Below are 19,437 nucleotides of genomic sequence, written 5' to 3' on the forward strand. Positions count from 1 at the left end.
GATGGTTGGACAGTGTTCTCGAAGCTACAAACAAGAGTCTGACAAAACTGCGGGAGGCAGTGGAAGACAGGAGTGCCTGGCGTGCTCTGGTCCATGGGGTCACGAAGAGTCGGACACGACTAAACGACTAAACAACAAAGGTGCTACTGGAAGGAATTTTTTAGTTTTGTTTCGTAATTGGTATGTTATGGGTTGTGTTGACTTAATATGCGCTTCATCCTCCTTTTCTAAATTCTATTATGCAATATTTTTAAACCTCCAAAACTAAAAAAACAGGAATCCAACCCGACTCTTCCCATTTTTGCCTGGACACTCGCGCACAGAGCATTCATCCAGGAAGCGAGAGCCGGGCGGGACTCTCCCACTTTGAAACGAGCCCTTCTTTGTACCCACCCTATGAATGAGCATCTCGCCCTTCCTCCGGCTCCGCCCGCCCGCCCTGGATTGGCCTGCCTACATGCCTGTCGCGCAGCTCAGTCGAATCACAGCCAGCCCTGTTGTTGATTGGCGTGCGGCCGAGCGTGTTTGTGTGCATCCCTTCCCTTCCCCGCCCCGCTTCTGACCGTGTTGTTAACTCCCCGAGTCAGGATGGGCGGGGGGGACAAAGTGAGCCCCGCTTCGACGCCTCCCATTCGACGGGGTGCTTGCTTGTCAAAGAGCTGCTCCAATGGGGGCTGCCCGTAGTGCCCAACCCCACCATTCAGTATTACTACTGAGCCCTGAGGAAGGGAGCGGGTGAGGCAGGCGGGCGCGCGCGCAGCAGTGAGGGAGGAAGAGCAGAAAGGCCGGTCAGTATAAGCAGCCGCGACGCCGACGGGGGAGTCGGTCCAGGCGGCCCCTCGCGGGGAAGCGCGGCCTCCTCAGGCGCGGCGTCTGAGGGGAAGCCGGGGGGAAGGCGGCGCGGCCTTCTGTCGAGGGAGAAGCGCCTCAACGGGCGGCGCTGGGCCTCCGTCTGCCCCCTGACCCCCTTCCTCAGCATCCTCCGCTTCTTCCCCTTCAGGCCCGGCAGCTGCCTCGTGAGGAGGCCGCTCGAGAGACTCGCCGCCGCTTCCTCCGCCTCCTGCCCATGTTCAGCGAACGCAGGTTGGCCGCCGCCCCTCCGTCGCCTGTACCGCCGCTGCCGCCTTTCCGCCGCCGCCGGGAGCCGCCGCCATGGCTGACTTGGGGCAGGAGGTCGTCCACCTGGTGTGGGGCAAGAAGCCCGGCACGCAGGGCCTCGCCGACACCATCTTCTGCCGGTGGGCACAAGGTACGTCCCGGCCTCCTCCTCCCCCCCCCCGCATCGCTGATCCTCCCTCCCACCTTCATTCACTTTCACATTCCCCTTTCACACCCCCTCCCTCCGCCTCCTGCACACACTTCTTCTTGCCTTTGGACCCCTGTGCTCTTTCCTTCTCCCCCTTTCCTCGTCCAGGCGCTGGTGGGAAGCGTGATGCCGTCGGTAGTGTCTGGCATGACAAGCGCTCCCAGCTGGCCCAGCCTTGAACTGCATCATGGCAGAGAGGTGGGTGGTTTGTGACTTGGGAGAATAAGGGATCTCCACCCTTCTTGCTCTTCTGTCCCCCCCCCTTTTTTTGCACTGTAAGTAGTGAGCTGAGATATATTCTATCCCCTTGATACATTTTCCTTTGCCTGTTATACCCCTGTTTTGAAATCGGCAGGAAGGGACCCAAATATACCTAGTGGTGGCACAGTCATCATGATAGCTGTTAAGATGTGCCATTTGCCTCCCCACCCTATCTATGTATGAGCTGGGGATATCTTTTGCACCATAAGGTTGGCAAACCCTTTCTCTTTGTCTGTAAAAGTCTTTGGTATATTAACTATTGGGAAAGGGTGTATTTGCCACCCAGTTAGGCCTGAGTGATATATTGCCCAGGACCAGTATGAGGAGCAGACCGTGATGTCGGTTTCACTCACCAGTATATCGCTGGTGAAACCGCCTCTGCTCCCGAGTCCCTCTGCTAGCAGCGTCTGCTGGAGGGAGTCAAGAGTTCCTATATCTCTGACTGAAACCGCCATCCCACTCTGCCCTCATACGATAGAGGGGGGGAAGCAAGCTGTATTGGTGAGGCACCAATACAGTTTGTTCCTCCCTCTGCATCTTTAAACTACTCAACTGAGGAGTGTGCAACTGCCCCTGCCTCAGTCGAGCAGTTAAAGGAGCCCCCAGCCCGGCACTGGCTTCTGCAAGCGGGGTGGGGGCTCTTTGCAACTGCTCAGCTGAGGGGAGCGCGCTTGCCACTCCCCACAGCGGGCATTCAAAGGAGCCCCAATGCTTCGCACATGAGGCACATGAGTGGTGAGAGCACTAGGGCTGTCTCAGCTGGGGGGGGGGGAACCTCCCCTCAGCTGAGCGGCACAAACAATCTGCATTGTCCTAGCCTGCGATCCTAGGTGAAACTGCCTCAGCTCTCAAGGTGAAAGCTGGGCCAGTTTCACCTGGTGTCTCGTGGGTAGAAGCCAATGCATCTTGTTTTTTCAACATCACGGTATATCACCAAACTGCGATGTTTGGTTTGCGATACACCATGATGTTGAAAAGCTGATATCACCCAGCTCTAAACCCAGTAGGTGACAAGATACATCTGCTGCTCCTTTGCCTGTGGTCAAGAACAAACTAGTAATTTTCTCCCAACTCTGTGCTGTAAACAGTGCTACTATGTTCAGCACAGTTTTATTGCTATTTGTAATAACTATCCTACATGGTTGGGTAACATTGGTGCTATTCCGTCATGTGTATAAGTTAAGGGTCCTGGGTTTCCTTAAGATGGTCATTCTAACCATTAGTTGTTCTGATAAATTTCTGCCATGTTGTATTGCATGTTGTGCTTTTGGTCTGGTTTCACAGAGCTGGAAAATTGGTGCTCTTGCCCAAGAATCTGAAATACTTTTTGATTTGTTAGCAAGGCTTTCTTCTAAGTACTGCATGGACTTGGGATGTGATATTCTTTTAGTATAATTTCACATTTATAGTCTAGATTGCTGTGGAATATGTAGAAAAAAGGTTTCAACATTTCCTCTCCTCTAAGCTTGACTTGGCTTACTCTATGCATATAATGGTGCAGCATTGATTGCATTGATAGCAAACACTGCTATCAACAGCTTGTCCATGAATAATGAATATAAAAACCTTGCAAGTTATTCTGTTCATTCTGTTTTGCTTTGGGAGATTTTTTTTTTGTAACCTAAAAGTTGATGTGCTGTGATCTTGGTAGAAAAAAATTATGGATTGTGTCCATACTACTGATTCCCAAGAGGTTAATAAAAGCTTTGAATTGCCTATTACAGCACTGGCAATAGAAACAATGAAGTGCAAATATTTATCCAATAATAATTACTGTGTTTGGGCATGGCACCGAAAGCTCCCTCTAAAAAACAGCATTTAGGAATCATCCATGTAATCTTTCTAGAAAGTTAATATGGTCCTCATTTTAATTTCTCTGTATTTTTCATTTGACAATATTTTATAATGTCCTTTTAGAAATGCCATCCTGTAATTGGAAATTGCTAAATTTTGTGGACACCACAAGATGATTCAGCCCTATAGCCCATTTAAAATAGCTGCTGGTGCGACCTAGCCAGTATATGCTCATGTAGCACTGATAAGTTAAATGGAAATGTAAACATGTTAAATGAATTAATTGGGCAGTAACATATGTAGTTACTCTTGTCGTCTCCACCATTCCAAATGTTGTACCCAGGTAACTAACTCCTTGGTAAATCTACAAAAAAGGCACTCCCTAAAGTTGTTGTTTCTGGGTTGACAATATCTTAGCCCAGGCTTCCTCACCCTTGGCCCTCCAGATGTTTTTGGCCTACAACTCCCATGACCCCTAGCTAGCAGGACCAGTGGCCAGGGATGATGGGAATTGTAGTCTTAAAACATCTGGAGGGTCGAGGTTGAGGAAGCCTGTCTTAGCCCATTCCATCATTTCCATCAACTTGAATCTCAGATGCATGGCAAACCACTCTAATGAAATAATTTGTTTTGCAATAAAAGGTAACTGAGGGAAGAGAAGAAGAACGATTAGTTGGAAGTTTGGCTTCTTGCAGCAGAATGCTGCTGCTAATTGCTCTCCTCAGTTCAGTTCTGGCCACAGTTCATGTTTCATCATCAATAAAATATGCATTTGTGGTTATGACCATGTTCAAAATGTGTTGGTGTTATAGAAATGCTCCTGTTTGCTTCCAGTGGCCTACTTCGTACATCACATTAAAAATAGATTGTGGTTCAATGTGAATGAGCAGTGAGATGGTATATGCTGCTCATAGGTTCCCAAGGTGGTCCTCCTTCAATCTTCCTGCTGCGCAACAAACAAAACAAGCCAAAATTTGGCTTGTCATATTGTTCAAACCTGGGCTTGTGGTTTGTTCTTCTCAAGCCACGCCATGAGGGTTAAACCAAGAACAAACCTTGATTTCTGTTCATGGTTGGTTTGAAAGAAACAAGCAATGAGCCTGGGTTTAGATAACAGGCCAGACTCTGGCTTGTTTTGTCTGTGGAGCATTAGGAGCAGGAGAAGAACACTACAGGAACTTTGAGCAGTGCGCAGTAGCACTACAGCCTGTTTAAACTATGGTTTAATGTGATATGCATTCTAGACCAATGTGATTTGTCCTTTATTTTTCTACAACTGCTCTCCTTTGTGTGTTGGCTGCTGAAACAATAATCACGCATTATGTTGTCCCCTCTTGGGAACGGCTGTTTTCCTTTTATTTCCTGTTTTACATTTAGGTAGGTAGCCGTGTTGGTCTGACGCAGTCGAAATAAATATATATATATTTTTTAAAAATATTAATGTCCAGTAGCACCTTAGAGAGCAACTAAGTTTGTTCTGGGTATAAGCTTTTGTGTGCATGCATACTTCTTCAGATACCAGATATCTGAAGAAGTGTGCATGCACACGAAAGCTTTTTAAATTTATTTTCCTGTTTTACATAGAGAGGAACGTTATAAACAGGTATTGCATTGATTGCATTTCTCTGTGTGTGTGCATGCTCAGTTAACATTTTGGAGCTTATATGTGCTTGTAACTATGTTACTTATTATTGTTAAGCTATTATCTTAGGTTCTGTAGTTTGGCTGCTGCTGCCAGTGCTTTTATATTAAAGTCTGTTTGATTGAGGGACCTGGCAGCTGGATATGTTGATAAGAAAGGGAAGGGCAAGTAGTATGTTCTGGCAGTTGTCTGTTTTAAGGAGCTAATCAATGAATTTGTTTTCATGAGCAGATTAGGGTTATGTTAGGGCTCCATGTTGCCTTCAGAAAAACACTGGCAACAGTGGACAGGAAATCTCTTTTAAATAAATTTTATTAGGCCAATCCCATCACATTATCCAAATCATATTAGTTCCAAATTATACAGCCGAATTTTAAATTTTGTTGGGGGTACCCATACATCAAGCTTCGAACGAGTCCAAACATTACTTATATTGCTGCCTTAATTAAACAGTTCTATCCAGTTCAATCCAGATAGTCCTTTATTACTTTCTTCATCTTCTTGTTGTTGTTTTATATTCCTTTCTTTGCGATCTCTGATAATTTTCACAAGCAGAGATAATTTTCACACAGAGGATGCTTGTGAGATCCCTCTTGCTGTTCTGGCTTCTGAGATTCAGAATATTTTTTTCCTTGTTTTCCTCCTCCAAAAACTAGGTGCGTCTTATAGAGCGAAAAATACGGTGCTGGCTGTACTGAAATAATTTGGTCAGAAGTGCAAGCTTGTTTGGTTATAATTTAAAATATTTGTGCCTATAATTGAAGGATCAATAAGAAAGAAACGTAAGTTGAAGAAATCCCAGCTAAGTAATTAATTTGAAGAAGAATTTTCTTTTTGCAAAGGTTGGATAAAAAACATTTTGATCACCACCCTGGTCCTTTTGTGTACATAATAAATCACATTCTCGTGTACTCACTCATGTAGACAGTGTGAACTTGAGTGACTGGGGGTATAGTCAGCTGCAATTTCTGTGTTTGCACAGGATGGAAAAATTGTTTTGTGATATATGAGAAAGTTGTGTGACCTGCTAGAAGATTTCTGGTAAGACAGGATAAACACCTCTGTCACAAATACAGAGTGCAGTGTCTGTTAAATAGATGGCTGTTGCCACCTGTTCTGTTGACTTGGTTAATATATTTTATTCTTCACTTCCTTCTTCCCTAAGTTGGATTTTTCTGGTTTTGGTTCTATTGCAGCTTTTTCCCACCCCCTTTCACCCCAGCAACTCGCTTGGACTGGAATAGAAGCTTTCAAGCTTTACAGTGCCTTTGTGTTAATATAAGCTTCAGTTATTGTTATGTCAGAAAACCTGACCTTGTTTTGCTGTCCTTTCATATAACAATTTTAGAGCTGTTGCTGAGCTCAATGCAAGTTTGTTTGTTTGTAAAAAGTTCATAGAGTCCTTGGAATTACATGCAAGTCTTGCTTTTTATGTTGACCTGCTTCAGAGATGACTGTACTTGTTTACCATTTCCTACAGTATCCTTGTAAATGTTTGTGTCCTGTAAAAATACCCCCTTCACCCATTATATTGAAATGGCAGATGAAACTTGTATCCATTGTTTTTGGTTTGTTTCATGGTTCCATTTAGCTACTGGAAAAGCTAAGCAAAAGCGACATATTTGTACACTCTGTTCACTCCAATACCTCGTTTGTGTCAAAGCAATACACTGCTCTAGATTGAATATGACCTAGAAAGTGCATGGAGTTCAATACAAAATTGAGCAAAACTGCAGAGCACAGTTTCTGTGTGTGGCTGGAATGTACCATTGGGGAGTTAGGATATCTGTGTTCAGATGGAATTTATTATTTGTTGAACCCAGTTGAAGGTAGTCATTTGATGAGACCATGACTGTGTCCTCTCACCCGCCCATCAGTATATGGACATTACCATGTAGGTTTCCACTCCCCCGCCCCCAGTCATTTATTTATACTTTGTCCCTAGGACCTTTTCTTAAAACATTAAGAAAAAGATTTCTTTTACAATGTTGGAACTTGCTTAGGTTCTGGTTTAAGAAGAAATGTAGTGATATATATGAATTTTTTTGTGTGTGTGTGTGTGTGTGTGTGTGTATAGATAGATAGATAGATAGATAGATAGATAGATAGATAGATAGAATAAAGGTATTCCTGTCACTGCAGCACTTGTATTGGAATGAGGATTTGATGGCCTTTGCCAAGCCAGACTGAATAACATTTGCACATTTCTAACAGAAGGTAGGATAAGTAAGGATATAAACACTAGGAAATGATAATTACCTACTACCACTCTGAAAATTAGGCTGGGGTTGATGCAGCTTCTTGAAAGCATCAGTACAATGAATTGCTACCGTTAAAAGAACTGAGCAGGGTTGTTTGAGTTTTATTAGGCAGAGACAGAATATTGAAAGTAGAACTCAGAACTCAGTTTGACTCTGACAAGGAATAAGTATGAAAGACTGTTCTATTAATGGACATTTTTCTTTGGAAACAACTAACCCATTATTTTGTTTCCTCCTATTAGGGTTTGTATTTAGTGAATCAGAATCAACTGCACTAGAACAATTTGAAGGAGGCCCTTGCGCTGTGATTGCACCCATTCAGGTAATACTATAGAAGCTTGTGGAAACTATGTAAATTTGAAACATACCTATTTTTGCCTTCTGTCCTTTGGCTTATGTGAAAACCTAAAGTAAACACTATGACAAATATATATTGGTTGGGTTTACTTTAGGTGATTATTCTCTGTTGAAGTAGTACAAATTGAACACTACCAGTGCTGCTGTTTTGAGCCACTGTTGTCTGCAGCATTAACATAATACATAAAATCAACATGCCTACTTAAATCAGTTGCAGATACAGATCTGAGAACTAACCTGTTCCGTGAGTTCCTGCAGCACTTAACTCTTGATAAAGTTCATTTCATGTTTTAGATAGGGGCAGATATCTAGTCCTCTACATTGGCCATCAAATGCTTCAAACATTTGTAAGATTCGGAGAGAATGATATAATTGCATGAGAAAATTTATCATGCTGTTATAGTAAAGCAATTTCTAATCCCGTAGCTATGTAAATAATTTAGAGATAGTGAGCAAAAAAGTAAATTGTACCTTTGCATAGGGGAAAAGGCCTTCTGTAACTAGGAATGTATTTTATTTTTTTTAAAAGAAGTTAAACTGATATTGAAAATGGAACTTTGCACCACTGAAGAACAAATCATACATATCTGATATGTCAATGTTATCTTTAATATAAGGCATTCCTTCTGAAGAAGCTTTTTACTTGTGAGAAATCTACCTGGAGACAATGTCAAGGTAACCATAAATCTACCTCCACAAGAGGGTTTTGATATAGTACTTGCCAGCAAATTACACAGTGCTAAGCTAAATTATAGTTCACTATTATTCATGAGCTATTAGCAATATGCTTCTGCAGTAATTTGATGTTACAATTAGTGTACAAATGCATTATTTGCTGATGGTTTTGAAATAGAGGGTATAGAATTCAGCATTACAAAATTTAAGTGGGGCTTAAGAAAGTCCAAATCCTGCAAATGGAATTGTCATGTAAATTAGGCAAGTAGCAGAAATGTCACTGTATATTCTTTATTCTTACTACGCAGTTTGTCTTACTGTTTCTGCTGAACTTGTTTCTCTTATCTTATGACTGGAGAAGGTGGACTTACCCTCATTGATCATTGTATTCAATTGGGATAAGTGGAGGCACTTGGAACTGTGATGAATAAAGAACCTTTGCCCATTACCCTTGATTTTCTAAGGCTCAGTAGAAATTGTGTGTATGTTTAGTTTCCCCCCTAGAAAAAACAGTGAACTGGAATCTGCCAAAGTTGTCAAATTATAAATGCAAAGAAAAACTGGCTCTTAAGGTTGAACTCATTTGTATTGTGATCATAACATGAACTGTAAACAGATCTTTTCTGCTCCGCATCATGCCTCCCTTGTTCCATTTTCCTACTCTTATCCTCCTGCTGAATTAAGTAGAAAAATTGGACTGGTAGATTAGGGGTCTAGGTAGCCTCAAGATATAGATTTGACCTGGAAACCACCAGTTGCCAATCCTTCTCCTAGCCTGCCTTAAAGCTGCTAGGGTTTAAGGAAAACCTTGAGTAGTAGGAACATTGCCAGATGTTTTGCATGCAAGTTCACTGTCAAAATTTGTGTTTGTTCTGACTTTGAATATTTCAGAGGAAGAGCAGAAGAATCTCCTCTGTCATACCTTAAGTGATATTTTGGAACTGGCTTCCTCTGATAATTCAGAATCATACTGTTTGGTAACATGGCGAAGAGGAAGGACTGCTGAAGAAACTGCTAGTATTTCTGATAGTTCTGCTGAATCAAGCCACCAAGAGGACCAGCCTTGTAAGATATGCCTTGTGTAATATGATTCTGAACACTGCTTTGGTTTTGTTAACAAGCTTTATTTTGTTTTTAAGAATGCTTTTTATTGTATACCAGATCTCTTATCCTGGCACTAGTTGTTCTTCAGTTTCATAAATTAAGCTCAATACAGACTCATTTAAGTGCCATTAATCTAAGGCAGGGTAGGCTAGCCTGTGCAGCATCCCCTCTCCTGAAGTCACTGAACTTGATTCCCATCATTCCTGATAATTGGCCATGTTGGCTCAGACTGATGGGAGTTGTAGTTCAACAACATCTGAGGAGTCACAGGTTAGCCACCCCTGATCTAAGGACATTGACAAACACTCAAGCCTAGTGTTGCATCCCATTTTATGGTGCTAGGCAACCCTTAGCTATTGAATATTAGGTTTATAATATTTGGATTATATAAACACATTTTGACTTAATAAAATGGTTCCCCTAATGAATCAGGCATCAGACTGTATAGCAATGTTTTTCTGATACAATAATTTAGAAATGCTGTAGGTGTGAGGTATAATATTGAACAGACATTCCTCTATCTGCTTCATGTGACACGTGCATAACTTAAGAATTTCAGAAGTATTCATATGCAAATTTTCATCAGTTTAATATTTATTAAGCATAAGATTGATCGACTGATCAATTGTCAGTTCTATTAAATATATATTTAATTGAGAAGGACCAGTGTGAATGATTTGGAAACGACTTTTCGCTGTTAAATTTATCTTACTACCCTTGTGTGTTCCATAGTTACTTGGGGTTATTTTAACACACTTGTTTAGTTTCCACCTGCAGTCAATTTAATATGATATCATTAGGTCATTCACAATGGGCAGTCAGTAGAGGAGAGTTGCTATGACAAGAAATAATTTAAAGACTCTTGCATGTGATTAGTGTTCTGATATTCTTGCCAAAACATTTTCTCTTAAGTAAGTAAATTTATTCATACATGGGTCATAAAAATAAAAGGAGAAATTGAACCTTCCCCCTCACATAAATACACTTTATCATCATGTCATTGCATTTTGAAATATTCTTATTTAAAAAGCTACTTTAAAAAAAGAGAATGCTGGAAAACCAGTATAATTCTGTGACATTCTGAAAAGTCCTATTATGGGTACCTTTTAGTAAAAGAGTACACCACATTCCTATCACTGGTATCTGCTTCTGCATAATTGTGTGACATTTACCAGCTTAGTTTCAGCAGCTCGTGATTTGTACTTTTCTATTCTTTCCTGATTTAATTGCAACAGAATGGGCACATATTTAATAAATATCGGTAACACAAGTATTCAGTATCCATTATCAGGTTCTAAGTACATGCAAAGAGTCTGGCTTTTAAAACCAACAAGCAAACCCACACTTATTCAATATAGGGAACTTTTGGTGACATCTCACATTACACAGGTGGGCATCTGCTCACATAATGGGACTTGCCCTTGCTCCTTACAGTAGGGCTGGGTGATACATCAACATATCGTCCAAAACCAGTTTGATCATTGTTTCATAATATTTGAGCTGGCAATATATCGTGAATCAAAATGTCTGTAAGGGCTAGGCAATAACTGGTTCTCAACATTGCAATAACTCACCAGTTAAACACTGCAATGTTATCACCAGCTAAACCTCACAATATCATCAGCTAAACACTGCAGTGTCATCATTAGTTAAACATTGGAATCATCCACAATGTCAGAAATAAGGATGGAACTATACAGAGGCAAACAGGATGATGTCCAAGGAACTGCTGCTACTAAAGAGGTCTAAAGCGGTTAAATGACAATATTATCAATCATCACACATACAGTTTCATCAGCAGGCAAGTCAAAACGCATCGCAACAGGGACTTTTGCTACTGCTGCTATCTCCCATCCTTGCAGGCCGCCACCACTACTGCCACTGCCTCCCATCGCTGCTGCAAGTCCTCACAGTCCGCCGCTGCTACTGCAGTCACTCACTCTCACTGCTGCAAGGCCTCACAGGCCACCACAGTTTGTGCCACCACCGCGAGGCCTTGCAGGCTGCCGCTGCTACAGCTGCCCCGTCCCGTTGCCGCCACAAGGCCTCGCAAGTTGCCACTGATTGTGGCGCCACCACGAGGCTTTGCTGGTTGTCACCGCCACTGCCAACATTTACCGTGGTCATGGCAAGCTGTTTCTGCCACTGCTGCTTCCGCCACCTAGTAGGCTCTCTGGCAGTCCCAGGTAATTTGTATTCACTATGACTCATCACCGTACTTTAGATTGTACTGAATACCACCATTTGGTAGCCAAGCCCAAAACCAAAAGTCTCATTTGGATGCATTTTGGCTTGCCTGCTGCTGATAGTAACCATGAAGTGATTGATAATATCATCATTTATCAGTTTTAGACCTTTAAGTAGTAGCAGTTGCCAGGACATTGTCCTATATGCCTTCCTTCTTTTTTCAGATATGTAATGCTACACCATAGCTTAGCATGTGAATGAGTTTTGCCTCCCACTCTGCTCACATGCTGCTTTTCCACTCTGGCAAAGCTGACAAGAAGAACTTTGGAAGCTTTCTCTTCCAGTTTTGATAAGCCACAGCTTACTCTTTCAGAACACCAGCAGACGGTACTCAGTTTTGACTTTGGGTAGTGGAAACCCACTTCAAATCTTAGGAAAGTTCCAGTGTCTCACCAGTAGGTGTGATGGGACATCCACATCTGCTCTGGAGGGTCTCCCAACCCTCTGGAGTTATTTGGCGGGCACACAGGGACTGCAAAGGGCAGGATAGGACAGAAAAGACCTATTGGAATAAGGTTACAAGTAATATCCAGTACTGAATAACTAGCATTTATTCAACAGTCTTACAAAACTGGAGCAATAAGAAAACATAATGCCCTATTGTGATTGTAGCTCCCTTCAGATGCCTTCATGAAAGGCAGGGATGAGGCATGCAGCTTTGGGGTTGGGGCCAAAGTGTGGCCCCACTTCTCCTTCAGGTTTTGGAGCCCTGTAGACATAGACAGACATTCAACACCCACTCTTACACACACACACACACACACACACACACACACACACACACACTCTGTAAAGGTATGAATAGTATTTTTAAGATGATTGTCATTTTTAAGATTTAGCCTGGTATTCTTTCTCACACTGCTGTCTCTGTCATACAGTGAATTAAATTTGAGGGAGGGATTTGACTTGAGTTCCTGGTTGCACAAAGTGACTGTAAAATGCAGTGTAGAAATTGGCCTTGAGTTCATAAAATGGGATGTAATATTGAAACTTGCTATACAGAATACTTTCTGCTAGTTTGTAAGGAAAATAAACACCTGTAGCTTTCTGCTTCCTCTCTTTCCTCTCTACACTAACACCAGATCTCCTGCCTGCATTTTGCCTGTCAGGCATGTTTTTCGTATTTGACTTTTACTCAAATTTCATTTTCCTCAATGCATACCAATTTTGAAGCCACAACTTATTGTAGGAAGAAAGGCATGTATATTTAGGAATATATGCAAAGTACCACAAAAAGTGTTCCTCACAAGGCCTTTTCAGCTCCCCCTTCTGGTGGCAGCCTCCCAAAGGGCACAAGGGATGCTGCTGGGAGGGAAAACTGGCAGTTTTTACCTTCCCATTCACATGCTTCTCTGCATACATACTGGAGTCTTCTGTGGCTGAAAAACTATGACCCAGGGCAATATCTTTATATAAATTTTTAGGACTTGTGGTTTCTTCCTCATCCCCCAAAGAACAGATATGGGGAAAAACTGTTAGCTGAAAAGTCAGCGACTTTCCCTTGTTTGTCTACACACTTCTGATGAAACTAAACTATAACAGATTCTTTTTCTAGTAACCATAGAGCCCTAATACATTTTATGGAGTGTGTTGTTTGCTGCAAAAAAAACAGCCCCTTGGAACTTTAGTAAATCAATTTTTTTGTACAGATACTTTATATTAAAGCTTCCCATTTTATACTTCCTTAAATAGTGAATCAGGCAACTTAATTCAAACCTTCCTGTTTTATACAGGACTTTTACTCTCAACAGCACTTGTGTTCCTCTAATCATAGTCCATCACTTGACATACTGTTCTTACCATTCCATTCAGTTCAGCAGGGTCAGTGAAATTGGCAACAGTAACTGGTCCACAGATTGCCAATGCAAAGTCTACTTGTTTCATCTGCTTTATGTTGTGCACAACTATGATTTGTTTGCCATTCATTGACTGTAATAGTGCTAATTCACAGGTTCAGAAATACCTTTATATCATAAGTCCCTCAGGTTGTGCTCATAATTTAATTGGTTTTATTGGATGTGATTGGTGCAATAATTAATTGGTGCAGTAATTAATTTTAGAACACTTTTCACTGAGGCAGGGGTTCCCAAACAGTGATCTGCAGACCACTGGTGGTCCCTGAGCTTCATTCAAGTGGTCCACAGCATGTCTGTAAAAGTACAATTAAAACCAGAGCATTAAGCACAGCACATTATAAATTGCTACAGCAGGCAGAAAAATGATTAAATGGTCTGCCAAGATTCTCTGCAATGTTCAAGTGTTCCATGAGGAAGGGAAAGTTTGGGAACCACTGCAGTAAGGCCTGCTGTTCGTACCTGGTGAATGTCCCAGAATAGGCATTTGTTACTAAAGCTGTATGTAACAATTTCAGTGTTCTTCACTTCCCAAAGTGACACTATTGTTAATTAGTACAATTCAAAGGTATCTTCCATAGAAGATGAATCCTGCTAGTCTGATTTTGAGGGCTTGCCATTCTTGTCATGTAATAAGAATTGCAGAAGCTGCCGCTATCACCTTTTCCTTAGGACCCCATATTAACAGTGATACAGATAACATTAGTTTCTGCACTAGTTTTCCTAGATGTTGAGTTTTATATTGCAGTCATACCTCATGTTATGGCCGCTTCAGGTTACGTGTTTTCTGATTGCGGACTGCGGGAAACCCAGAAGTACCGGAACAGTTTGCGCAAAAGCGCTAAATCATGCTTCGCGCATGTGCAGAAGCGCCAAATCGCACCTGCGCAGATGCGGCACTTCAGGAATCAAAAGCTGCGGGTTGTGGACGTGCCTCTGTCATGGATTACGTCTGCAACCTGAGGTTCCACTATATGTTATATTCTGTCTCACATCACTCAAAGCAACATATATGTGGTTCCCATGCAGGTATGATGTTATGCTGAGCCCATTTCACTAATACTTGGTAACACATTAGTTAACTGGGAAGGCATCAGTTGGGTAAAGGAAAACCCCACTTCCAATTTAATTACAGGGAAAGGTGGTATAAAGTCTGAACCTAGGAAGGCACTAAATGCTGTATTTTTTCCTACTTTTGGGTCACTTAACACATACTTGAGTAGAATAATAGAGGATAGTTATCTTTAAAAAGAGCATTGCTTAAAATATATATTTCTAATTAGTTGTTCCGAAGCAAAATGTGTTGAAGAAATGGAATGAAAATACAGCTGTCTTAACACCGGTTCTGCTCTGAAGTTATCTGTATAACTACTTGCTTGCTCTTGTGGAAAATTTACTCAAATAGCAGAATTGTGTGTTCATTTTGCTTGCACTTGGTGACCTCCCTGCTGTGGTTGTCATTATTTATGCACAACTTGAAAGTTTTCAAGGCTATTGAACTAATGGTTTGCTAGTCTAGACTCAATATTGCTAAATTGTTTGTACCTGTATTGTGGAGACCTAACTGGGTTACATTAAATTGGCTTGCGCCATGTAACTATACAAGTGGAAATTGGTCCAAAAGAGGGTGGGGGTTGGGGTTAAATTATGAAAGACTTGGAAGTATTCTAGCTTGCTGTGTGTTTCTTGTGTCACTTTTTGCCATGTGTAGTGCTGAAAAGTGTCTCTTGTGTATAGCTGCCTTGGCTGTCGAAGAGCTTGGCTTTGAGCGATTTCATTCATTAATTCAGTAAGTAACATGTTGGAACACTTAAAATACACTATCTTGTAGTTCCCCAGTAAACAAAACTTCTTTCAGGTGTAAGCCTCATACTTAATGCAGTTGAACATCAAGGTTTAAAAGATAATTAGGCTCAAGAAAGCTATTGCTTTAAAATCAAAACAACTGTGACTATCCAAATCTGTAATTTTAACTTGCTTTTGTTGCTGCTTTAATTCAGGCGTTTATTTTAAAATTTCAGCATTAGCTTAGAAGAGTCATGGTTGAACATTTCAAGTGGCCTGAATACAAAATTGTCCTGTGAGCCACATGTATTTAGAAAAAACTGCATGGTTTTAAGCAATCCAGTTTCTTACTCAATCACCACAATTCAGCAGTATCTATCTTAACGTGAACTCAAGTTACACTTCCCAGATGCTCAAAAGCTAAGTTGGGAATGAAAGATGGACAGACCCATATCCCCACAAATCAGTGATTCACACTTTGAGGACATGTCAATGTGCCTGTGCTGTGAGAGGTATCTAAGTGAATTCTCTTGGCACAATTCAACTCCTGAACTTACATTTCCAATTGAATGTGTGGGGTTTGTGATGGAAGGGAACATTGTGTAAGCACAGCATTAGGCATGCAGTCTTTCTGTACTTACAGCTTTCTGAACTGAGTTCAATATGGGGCTATTAGCTTAATTAGGCATTTGCTATTTGAGAAAATTTATAAGGGCAAATGCTACTATCTGCCCATTGTGTCTTTACCAACAAGAACAAAATTTTAAGTAGTCATTAAAGTTGTGATGACCTAAATCTAACATCTGCCAATTTTCACTGTCGTATGAGAACTTTTCAGGTGAAAAATCAAAACCAGGCTTCTAAAATTGTGACGCGTGCTGCCATATTGACACTACTTGTACTGTGTACATGCTATAACCATTATTTTTTTCTCCATTAAGACAGTTGCTGCTAATTGTGTTGCAAATGTATTGGTCACAGATACTATTGCATGCCTTAAGCATTCAGTTGCACCTTACGTTATCTTGCATTTTGTTGCTAGTCAGCTAACAAATACAAAATTGAACTCTGTCAAAGCCCAGTTCCATGTCTAATGGACTTTTCTTTTTAATCTTCAGCAAGCAGTCATTCACAAGCTTTCCTGATTTCAAAGAAGCAGTTTGGAATCAGTATTCAGTCTGGACAAACAAATTTGGAGTGTTGCTTTTTCTGTATTCTGTGATACTGACAAAGGTTTGTTTCTATTTTTAAAAATGTTTGTTTTCTTAAACTAACCAAAAAAAAAAAAAAGGGAAAGGAAGGAAGGGGATTAAAGGTGCTTGTTTCCTCCATCCCATCACTTTCAGTACCATGTGTGTGCCTGCATGAGGCAGGCATATTTATTAACTTCCTGTTGTTTGGCCTGATCTTCCCATTTTGGTTTCATAATCTACAATTAGATGTTTTAATACTGTAAACCGTTAATTTTACACTGTGGGAGAACCTTGAGCTTTGTATAGGCACTTGTTAATCATGGATGGGGTGAGGGGGTGTCCCCAAGCCAGCTGCTTTTTAGATCTTTGTTTTGATCAGTGCATAGGTTTGAAGGGCATTTTTAAGCTTGTTTGACTGAATGTACTGTGAAACCTCCCTGCAAGTAGGAACCCTGGCTTATCAGGTTTTTGAGTTGTGGGAGCTGCTTCTAAGCAATTAAATCAAGAACATGTGAACAAAAACAAACAGAAAAATAAAGAACCTATCGTCGCAACGCTGACACAAAAACTTTGCACATACACTAAGCAAAATAATGAAGAATCACTACCCCTCTCTCCCCACCCCCCAAGCTCACAATGTCTATGACAGCAGTGTCTCACTTAAAAAAAAAAAGGCATAGTGAATGCAAAGGGGAGACCTGTGATTAATGGCAGCAGCAAGCAGGAGATTGGCAGCGGCGATTGGGCGGGTGATTGGTGGCTGCGGCAAGGTCTGCTGGCGATTGGTTGTGGCTGTGGTATTGGGCAAGCGATTGGCAGCCGTGGTGAGGCGGGCAGGTGATTGGCAGCTGCAACAAGTGGGCGGGTGGGCTGTTGGTAGCAGCGAGCGGGCAGACAATTGGCGGCTGCGGCGAGGTGTGCAGTCGGCAGTGGCTGTGGCAAGCGATTGGCAGTGGCGGGCAGGCGGGTGAGCGATTGGCAGAAGTGACTTTCCCCATCCCCCCAAAAAGCTAAACAACTTAATTTCTTAATTTTGGGTTAAAAAAAACAGGGGTCGTCTTATACATGGGGGCGGTCTTATACCCGGAAAAATATGGTGTGTGGTTTTTTTTAACTCATTCAGACTTTTGGGCTCATTTTACGAAGATCTAAACTGCAGCTGGCTTCTCTTAGGAGCACTGGGCCAAGACTAGCATGTGCCCCTTTGTCCTATGCCCAGTTTAATCCTTTGCTTGTTCAGTGACAGCCTGAATGACAATTCATTTATCTTGTTGGAACAAGTTAGTCAAAATGAAGGGCAAACTAACCATATGTATCAGTTTTTCCTGATACTAATATTTAGGTTTGTTGACAAAATGTTAAGGGTTGGTTATTTGTTAAAAGAAAAAAATATTTCTTAGCAGGAAGATGTGGCCACTATGCCAGTAAATATACCAGAAAGCGTTCCTGTTTTCTAGGGCATTGAAAACATAAAAAATGAAATTGAAGATTCAACTGAGCCATTAATAGATCCAGTGTATGGTCATGGAAGGTAAGCTCTGGTTAGTCCTATACTTTCCTTAAGGAAAGTACTGCCTGTTTTCTGAAAAAAATCACACTTTAGAAACACAGTTTCAGCCATTATTAATTACAAAGGAATTGATGGTGAATATGTGGGACTGGTTTTTTATCATTTCATCTGGAAGCATCTCATATTGTTAGCACCGTTGTGTAAGAGGTATGATTTTTATACCAGATGAACTGAAATTGAACCTAGATCTTCTGAAAAAAGTTAAGTGCATGTTGTAGCTTGCTTTATCTCCCTATGTGCTTTTCAATAAAAAAAGTTGTAGTGCCATCAAAATTAATTTGTTTAGAAAAATGTTAATGCAAATTGCAAATCTAAAAGCTTGTTTTCTTCATATTAAGCCAAAGCTTAATTAACCTCCTGTTGACGGGGCATGCAGTATCTAACGTCTGGGATGGAGACAGGGAATGCTCAGGAATGAGTAAGTTTGTACTTGATATGACTTTGCTGTGATGCAGCATCAAGAGATATACTAAATGTTTTTCATTTGAATTGTATATAGTTCTTACAAACTAAAGCTATGGCTTTATACAAATGCTTGTGTTTCTTTTTGTCTATTTATGAATATTGACATATTACTCCACTTCAAAATGCTACTTGACTGCAAAATTCTAGTCATTCGTTTTTGGTAAACTGCCTCCCCACTGAGTTCTGTGAGATTTGAGTGCTGGGCTTTAATAAATTTCTTCAAGGAGTCTGGGGTGTCAGGAGTTCGAATTAGCCCATGTTTGCTAATTACCAGTATTGTATACAGTGGTACCTCGGATTAAGAACTTAATGCGTTCTGGAGGTCTGTTCTTAAACTGAAACCGTTCTTAACCTGAGGTACCACTTTAGCTAATGGGGCCTCCTGCCGCCGCCCCGCCGCTGCCGCGCAATGTCTGTTCTCATCTTGAAGCAAAGTTCTTAATCCGAGGTACTATTTCTGGGTTAGTGGCGTCTGTAACCTGAAGCATCTGTACAGTACAAGGAAACTTGTACTCTTTAGTTTACCACAAGATGGCAGTAGGTCCTAAGGAAGAAAAATAAGTGAAGAGTTTAGAATGTGGGTAAACCTCTCCAAAGTCATCTAGTTGCTATGAGAGACATTGCACAAGGTATTTACTGTGAGATAGCTATGCAGTGCCTTTGTCTCCCCTTTAATATATCTTGAAATAGGAAGGCTGGTAGTGGTTTCATGTAATCAAGCTCTTTGACAATGTGCTTATAAGAAACTTGATAGAATTCTTCCTTGAATCTAGAACTATGCTCTTAGTAGAATGAAAAATAATTACATGTAAAATGTTCACTAATTTAATCCCCATGTCACTCCCCCCACCCTACCCAATCTGATCTGTTTGCCTACAGAGTGCTTGTCCCTAGTATATTGCCATATATAGCCATTTGGTTATA

The 19,437-nt window shown here is 41.2% G+C and overlaps 1 protein-coding gene across 2 annotated transcripts in view; it reads left to right on the forward strand.

Annotated features, from left to right (window-relative positions):
• Positions 1 to 509: 509 nt before the first annotated feature.
• MINDY3 (MINDY lysine 48 deubiquitinase 3) overlaps positions 510 to 19,437 on the forward strand; it is a 33,412-nt gene continuing 14,484 nt past the window's right edge. Inside the window, exons 1-9 of one of the 2 annotated variants that reach the window (XM_083467564.1) lie at positions 510 to 788; positions 1,001 to 1,249; positions 7,507 to 7,586; positions 8,239 to 8,296; positions 9,188 to 9,361; positions 15,238 to 15,289; positions 16,404 to 16,518; positions 17,936 to 18,009; positions 18,387 to 18,466. In XM_083467564.1, the coding sequence (XP_083323690.1) occupies positions 1,153 to 1,249; positions 7,507 to 7,586; positions 8,239 to 8,296; positions 9,188 to 9,361; positions 15,238 to 15,289; positions 16,404 to 16,518; positions 17,936 to 18,009; positions 18,387 to 18,466 (730 nt within the window). In that variant the 5' untranslated portion in view covers positions 510 to 788; positions 1,001 to 1,152. Of the gene's footprint in view, positions 1,250 to 7,506; positions 7,587 to 8,238; positions 8,297 to 9,187; positions 9,362 to 15,237; positions 15,290 to 16,403; positions 16,519 to 17,935; positions 18,010 to 18,386; positions 18,467 to 19,437 lie in introns of both variants that reach the window. The other variant, XM_083467565.1, reaches the window with a different exon arrangement.

Source organism: Podarcis liolepis, assembly GCF_965112155.1.
Source record: "Podarcis liolepis genome assembly, chromosome: 12".
Taxonomy (NCBI): domain Eukaryota; kingdom Metazoa; phylum Chordata; class Lepidosauria; order Squamata; family Lacertidae; genus Podarcis; species Podarcis liolepis.